General features: G+C 38.7%; 1 protein-coding gene across 1 annotated transcript in view; it reads right to left on the bottom strand.

Moving 5' to 3' along the window:
- Positions 1–3656, bottom strand: part of LOC113811126 (uncharacterized) — a 3737-nt gene extending 81 nt beyond the window's left edge. The window contains exons 1-3 of the mRNA XM_027362802.2: positions 3570–3656; positions 1615–1849; positions 1–1007 (exon numbers count right to left, since the gene is read on the bottom strand). The exon at positions 1–1007 is cut by the window's left edge and continues 81 nt beyond it. Coding sequence (XP_027218603.1) covers positions 896–1007; positions 1615–1849; positions 3570–3582 — 360 coding nt within the window. The 5' untranslated portion in view covers positions 3583–3656 and the 3' untranslated portion in view covers positions 1–895. The remainder of the gene's footprint in view (positions 1008–1614; positions 1850–3569) is intronic.
- Between the last annotated feature and the right edge of the window lie 3844 nt (positions 3657–7500).

The raw sequence follows: 7500 nt of genomic DNA, 5'->3' as shown, positions 1-7500 counted from the left end.
GTAGCTCAGTCATCAAAAATCACAGTCAGAAGGTCACGTAACAGGTCAAGCATTTTATTGACCTGGTGAGAGAGAGAGGGTCATTCTAGGTCAAGTCCGGTGTGGATTATGATTCAGTCTGGGTCAAAGCTGTCACGTTTTGTTGATACTGTTGTTGTTGACATTATTATTATGTCGGAGAACTGTCATACGGTGTGAGATGTGTTTTATAGTCAGTCAATGAAGTGGTAATAAAGTTGTCATTTGTAGTTTTTTTTCCAGTCATGAGGAAATGTCAAGTGCATGAGAGTCACGCTGTCTGTTTTGGTCATGAAGTGAAATAACACTTACAATATGTCAGTTTGATATGTGTGTGTGTCAGTAAGTCGAACTGGTTATCATATATCGAGTCTTGTGTCGTAGTTTAGTCATTAGTGAGTCGTTTGAGTCAGGTGAAGTACCGTAAGTCAATATTTCAGTAAAAGTCGTAAGTGGTCGTGAGTCGCCGTCAGTCATCTGGAAAGTCACCCATTTGTCAACTGGGAAGTCACCTGAGTACAGTCTAAGTAGAGTTAGCTATTTAGTCACCAAGGTAGAGTCACCCCTAAGTCACATGAGAAGTCACTCTTCAGTCACCTGAGAAGAGTCGTTCTTTAGTCAACCTGAGAAAAGTCACTCATAAGTCAAGTCCAAAGCTTCAAGTCACCTCACGTCAAAAACTCATGTCAGACACTCACGTCAGAAAAAAGTCACTTCATTCAATCATCAACGAAATACCATTCAATCCATCATCATTATCCACCAGCAAAATCAACCCAAGAAGAGACTAAACCTTTTTTTCCCCAAATTACATCAAACCAAGATATAATTTTTTGTAGGCCTATCGTCCCTTCTCGTTTCCATCGTCAATACCATCTTACTGGTACTTGGTATGGGCGTCTTCCATAGAGCGGTGGACGTTGTAGGCCGACTCCTCGTGGGCGTAGGTAGGGGCGGGGGCATAGGCAGGGGCGGAAGCGGCATAACCACTGTGAATGATTTCCAGAAGGTTAGGTTAGGTTAGGCTAAAATGCATAAATTTGTAACCTACTATCTATGAATCAATTGAATAATAAAATTATCTATTTTCAATTAAGTAATTAGATACATAAACTTGTAACCTATTTTCAAAGAATAAATCTTTTTTATGCTTGAACGTCGATGTATATGCATGTATGTGTCTATCGAGCTTATATATGGTCATTTGAAGAAGAAAAAGCAGAAGCAAAAAAAAAGTAGTATACATAGAAGAAGAAGCAGAAGACGATTAAGGAAAAGAAAACATAAAGAAGAAAATAATACAGGGAAAGGAGAAGAAAAACAGACAAAACAGAATAGAATAAGGAAATTTAACATGAAAAAAAAGAAAGATATGAAAAGAAATACCAAAGGAAACAAGCAAACACCAAAAGTAAAAAAATACACACAAAAACACACACAAAATGATTTTTTTAATCAAAGAAAACAAGCAAACACAAAAAGTGAAAAAACAACCCCCCCCCCAATAAAAAATAAATAAATAAATAAATAAATAAATAAAAACTCACGTATAATAATAATTAATAAATAAATAAAATAAAATAAATAATAACTCACGTAGGAGCGCCGAACCCAGTGAGGTCAGCCTTGCCGTTGGAGAACACGCCGAGGGCCATTCCGATGAGGCCAATGATGATGGCGAGGACAACAAGCCCAATAACACCCGCGCTATCGATGGAGACGGAGGTGTCGTCGTTGGAGGAGAAGAGGCGCCCGTCGGTCTTCTTCGTGGGCGTCTCGCTAGCGTGGCAGAGGGCGAGGGCGGCGACGAGGACGGCGAAGACGAGGAGACCTGGTGGAAGGGGGAAAGGGTGGGCGGTTGAGTGGATGTTTTTGGATGGTGTTGGTGAAATGTCGGATTGGTTTGTGTTGGTGAAATGTCGGATTGGTTTGTGTTGGTGAAATGTCGGATTGGTTTGTGTTGGTGAAATGTCGGATTGGTTTGTGTTGGTGAAATGTCGGATTGGTTTGTGTTGGTGAAATGTCGGATTGGGTTATCGTGTTGGTGAAATATCGGATTGGTTTGTGTTGGTGAAATATCGGATTGGTTTATCGTGTTGGTGAAATGTCGAAAAGGCGTTTGAGTGGATAATTTTTTTTTTACTCCATCGTGTTGGTGAAATATCAAATTGATTTACGATAGTGGCCGTAAGATTGCTACTGTTGAAATGATTGAATTCGTTCTATATTCGCAGGAGAGAATTTAAATGGATATTTTTTTTTCATCGTGTTGGTGAAATGTCGAATTAGTTGATCACTTGATGGTGGTCGTAAGATTGTCACTGATGGAAAGATAATTCGTTCTATATTAAGGGGAGGTGGTAGGGTATTGAGCGGCTAAAAAATAAACGGTAAAATGGCAGAGAAAAAGTGGACTCATATCCTATAAACCCATTTAAAGTCAGAATTTTTCCTATAAACCCATTTTAAAGTCAGATTTTTCCCTATAAACCCATATCAAAGTCAGAATTTTCCTTATAAACCCATTTTAAAATCAAAATTTTCCTTATAAACCCAATTTAAAATCAAAATTTTCCTTATAAACCCATTTTAAAGTCAAAATTTTCCCTATAAAACCATATCAAAGTCAGAATTTTCTAAAGATAATAAAATTCGGAAGATCGTCCTAGTTTTTTTAGGAGAGATAGTCCGTTTTCTTTCAGTTCCCGAAGGTAATTAAATTATAAGGTGTAATTAGGAAGAGGGAGGCAAGCCGGTAGGGAGAGGGGGGGGGAGGAGGCAGTTACTCATTAGTGACGCGACCTACTTCGAAGTGCTCGTTCTGTTAATTGTCTAGTTGTTTGTTTGTTTGTTTGTTTTCTCTCTCTCCTTTTCCTTTTTTCTTCACAATGTAATGCTTGATTTTATAATTGCGAAATTTTTAATAATTTGGTATTTTATCAGATTTTTGCTTTGTTTTTTATTTTTGTTTTAATTGAGTAGTGATATTACGAGGTACTTTACAGTAAATCTTGGAAGTATTTTATAGTTCTTTTTCATTAAATTTGTCTTGTTTTATGTAGATTAATTATATATAAGAAAATACAAGGTTTCACAGCTACCTATCCAATTATTCAGATTAATTCGTAAATATTAGACCAAATATCAACGAATATACAAAATAAAGCTTTAAACAAATCTGAAGATATGAAAACATATCAAAATATCTCAAGAAAAAAATATATATCCAAACGCTTTTCTTAATAACTTTTAAAATCTGGAGATGCTGAGGCATATTAAAGTAAATAATTTGAAGAAATTTATACCCAAACGCTTTTCTTAATAACTTTTCTTATAAAATCTGGAGATAATATTTTTTCTTATAAAATCTGGTGATACTGAAGCATATTAAAGTAAATTATTTTAAGAAATTTATACCCGAACGCTTTTCGTAATAACTTTTCTTTTAAAATCTGGAGATACTGAAGCATATTATGGCAAAATATTTGAAGGAATTTATACCCAAATGCTTTTCTTAATAACTTATTAAAAACCCGAAACTTCCAGCTTACCCTTAGCAGCCATGGTGATTGGTAAACAGGTGATTCAGGAGACAAGCGAGAGCGTGTGAATGCAGGTGCGGTGTGCTTGAGACTGATGTGGTTCACCAAGCGCGTTCGCCTTAAATAGGGGGAGACTCCCACGCCTGCATTGATGCCAATTACCTTCCGAATGAGTAATTCCAGGTCAGTTTTTGCCCGAGTTTGGATAATCTTGGGATTTGTTCTGTTTAGGCTTTGTTATTGTTGTTGTTATTGTTATTCGTATTCTTTAATTCTTTGTTGACCTTTTCGATAATAAGGTAAAGCGTGTCGATTTTTCTTCTTCTATTTATCTAAATTTCTTATCATTTTTTGGCCGAATTAGATTAGGTGTTGTATCGATATTTTTCCTCTTTATCTCAATTTCTTATCTCCCTTTTTGGTCCAATTATATGAAGTATTGTGTGGACTTCGTTATTTTGATGGATTTTGTTAACGGAATGCAGTGTATGACGTAATAGCGTCTGGTTCGAAATCTTAGGGGGAAAGTTTAGGCCTATATTGCCCCGAGGGAAAAAGATGTTTGGATGGTGTTATATACAAACACAAGCGTTCCCAAAATCTCTAATAACAACAAGAGAGAGAGAAAAAAAACAGAAAATGAATATCAAAAAAGGACAAAGAAAAGGTCAACGCATAAGAAATTGAAAATAAAAAACAAAACAGCAAACGAGAAAAGAAAAAAAAAAGAACAACACACAACGACCTAAAAAATAAAAAATAACAACAACAACAATAATAACTCAAACCACAAGAAACAAACACAAACCAAAGATGAAAAAAAGAAACAAAAATAGGCTCAGAAAGTCGAAAAGGACAACGAAGTCTTTCCTCCAGCCAACGATCTCCTTCAGCAGTGTGGTGTGACCTACTCCTGGTTGGTCGCTTCGGGCCGGTGGCTGGAGGCATGTCCCTTTTGTGTTTGTTTGTTTCTCGTGGTCTTGTTTAGTTTCTGTGTCTGTTTGTCTCTCTTTTCTTACTTTTTTTAAAACTTTGTCTGTTTACTTGTTTTTTTTATTTTTTTTTTTTTTCTTGCTTCTTTCGCTCTCTCTTTCGCTGCCTCGATCCCCTCATCTCTCTCTGTCTATCTGTTTATCTATCTATTTTTCTCTCCCAACCTCTCTTCCTCTCTATCTCTAAGTATCCATATGTTTAACTATCTTTCTCTCTCTCTCCCTCTCTCTACTTGAACTCCCCCCCCCCTCTCTCTGTCTATCTGTTTATCTATCTATCTTTCTCTCCCAACCTCTCTTCCACTCTATCTCTATATATCCATATGTTTAACTATCTCTCTCTCTCCCTCTCTCTACTTGAACTCCCCCCCCCCTCTCTCTGTCTATCTGTTTATCTATCTATCTTTCTCTCCCAACCTCTCTTCCTCTCTCTATCTCTATGTATCCACATGTTTAACTATCTCTCTCTCTCTCTCCCTCTCTCTACTTGAACTCCCCCTCTCTCTATCTATCTGTTTATCTATCTATCTTTCTCTCCCAACCTCTCTTCCTCTCTATCTCTATGTATCCACATGTTTAACTATCTCTCTCTCTCTCCCTCTCTCTACTTAAACTCCCTCCCTCCCTGGCCCTCCCTCTCTCTCTTTCTCTCTCTCTCTCTCTCTCTCTCTCTCTCTCTCTCTCTCTCTCCCTCTCTCCCTCCCTCCCTCCCTCCTTCTCTCCCCTCCCTCCCTCTCTCTCTCTCTCTCTCTTTCTCCTTCTTTCTCTCTCTTCTCTTTCTCTCTCTCTCCTTTCTCTCTCTCTCTCTCTCTCTCTCTGCCTCTCTCTCTCTCTCTCTCTCTCTCTCTCTCTCTCTCTCTCTCTCTCTCTCTCTCTCTCTCTCTCTCTCTCCCTCTCTCCCTCCTCTCCCTCCCTCCCTCCCTCCCTCCCTCCCTCTCTCTCTCTCTCTCTCTCTCTCTCTCTCTCTCTCTCTCTCTCTCTCTCTCTCTCTCTCCCTCCCTCCCTACCTCCCCTCCCTCCCTTCCCTCCCTCCCTCCTCTCTCCATCCATCCATCCATCCATCCATCCATCCATCCCCCCTCTCTCTCTCTCTCTCTCTCTCTCTCTCTCTCTCTCTCTCTCTCTCTCTCTCTCTCTCCTCTCCCTCTCTCCCTCCCTCCCTCCCTCCCTCCCCCCTTCTCTCTCTCTCTCCATCCATCCCCCCCCTTGTCTCTCTCTCTCTCTCTCTCTCTCTCCCTCCCTCCCTCCCTCCCTCCCTCCCTCCATCCAATCCCCTTCTCTCTCTCTCTCTCTCTCTCTCTCTCTCTCTCTCTCTCTCTCTCTCTCTCTCTCTCTCTCTCTCTCTCTTATCAACACATCAATACCATTATTATCATCATCAATATCATCCCACAAACCCAATTAAAATATCTCATAAGCACAGAATTTCAAAATCTGACCTAAATATGCTAGACATACGCTTTCCAACAGATGAGTTATCCTTATCCATAATTTGTAATGAATTATTAAATGTGTAGAAAGGTAATGATAAGCATAGTAACCGAATTATAGTTTTGTGGAATGCAATAAAGCGTTAAGTACATGCAAGCTTAATAAGAAAATCAACTGTATTGTAATTTATTGGTTAGTTTAGTTGTTTTTTATTTTTTATTTTTTTTTTGGGGGGGGATATTTTACTTTCTTTGCATAAATTCTGGAAATATAATCATGACGTCACGGCCAAAGTTGGCTCATATTCTTTATTTACAAAAACATCAATAAATTTGTTTTTTTTTATTTGTTTGCTTTTTTGTTTGTTTTTTCTTTTTGTGTAGATTGGAGTACATGCCACATTTTTTTGTCAGTATTTTTTTACTTTTTTCCTTTTTTAGTTTTTCACAACTATAGAAAAAAACTTGACTGTTTTTATCTTTGTTATATTGCTATTTTTTTATTCAAAAGATCTCCGATTGTGCTGCATCAAAGAAAATAAAAAAATAAAAAAATAAAAAAAAAATAAAAAACTTTCACCATTAATTATCTCGACCATTTTAACATCCATCATCACAGAGGGGAATGATGCCCACACTATGGTATTTCATGCTCCAAGATTCGTCTGTAAAATGCCTTTCGGGAAAGAGTTAACTGGGCATAACAACCGTATGCCTCTTTTGTAATTAGCTCGTTACAGCCCCTAACAACGTACTAGGGAATACACACGCACATAGACATATATGGACACACATATTTATACACACACAGTTATACATATATATTTGCACATATATACACAAATTTACACAAATAAACACATGCATATTTATTTACACACAGATATACACATTTATTTGCACACAGATATACGCATAAACGTACATATACGCATATATCTACACGCATTCACATATATTTTCTTTCTCTCTCTCTCTCTCTCTCTCTCTCTCTCTCTCTCTCTCTCTCTCTCTCTCTCTATCCTCTCTCTCTCTCCCTATATCCTCTCTCTCTCTCTCCCCTCTTTCTTTCTCCCTCTCTCTCTCCCTCCCTCTCTCTCTCTCCTTCCTCTCTCTCTCTCTCTCTCTCTCTCTCTCTCTCTCTCTCTCTCTCTCTCTCTCTCTCTCTCTCTCTCTCTCCCTCTCTCTCTCCCTCTCTCCCTCTCTCTCCTCTCTCTCTCTCTCTCCCTCCCTCTCCTTCTCCCTCTCTCTCTCCCTCTCTCTCACTCTCTCTCTCTCTCTCTGTCTCTCTCTCTCTCTCTCTCTCTCTCTCTCTCTCTCTCTCTCTCTCTCTCTCTCTCTCTCTCTCTCTCTCTCTCTCCCTCCCTTCCTCCCTCTTCCTCTCCCTCCCTTCCTCCCTCCCTCCCTCTTCCTCTCCCTCTCCCTCCCCCTTCTCTCTCTCTCTCTCTCTCTCTCTCTCTCTCTAAATTCCCTCCTTTGATTATATTTATTTTCTTTATGAACTGTTCGGATTTTATG

This window comes from Penaeus vannamei, chromosome 27 (assembly GCF_042767895.1).
Source record: "Penaeus vannamei isolate JL-2024 chromosome 27, ASM4276789v1, whole genome shotgun sequence".
In the NCBI taxonomy this organism is placed as follows: Eukaryota; Metazoa; Arthropoda; class Malacostraca; order Decapoda; family Penaeidae; genus Penaeus; species Penaeus vannamei.
The sequence above is the reverse complement of the archived record's forward strand: the minus strand, read 5'-3'. Positions and strand labels throughout refer to the sequence as shown.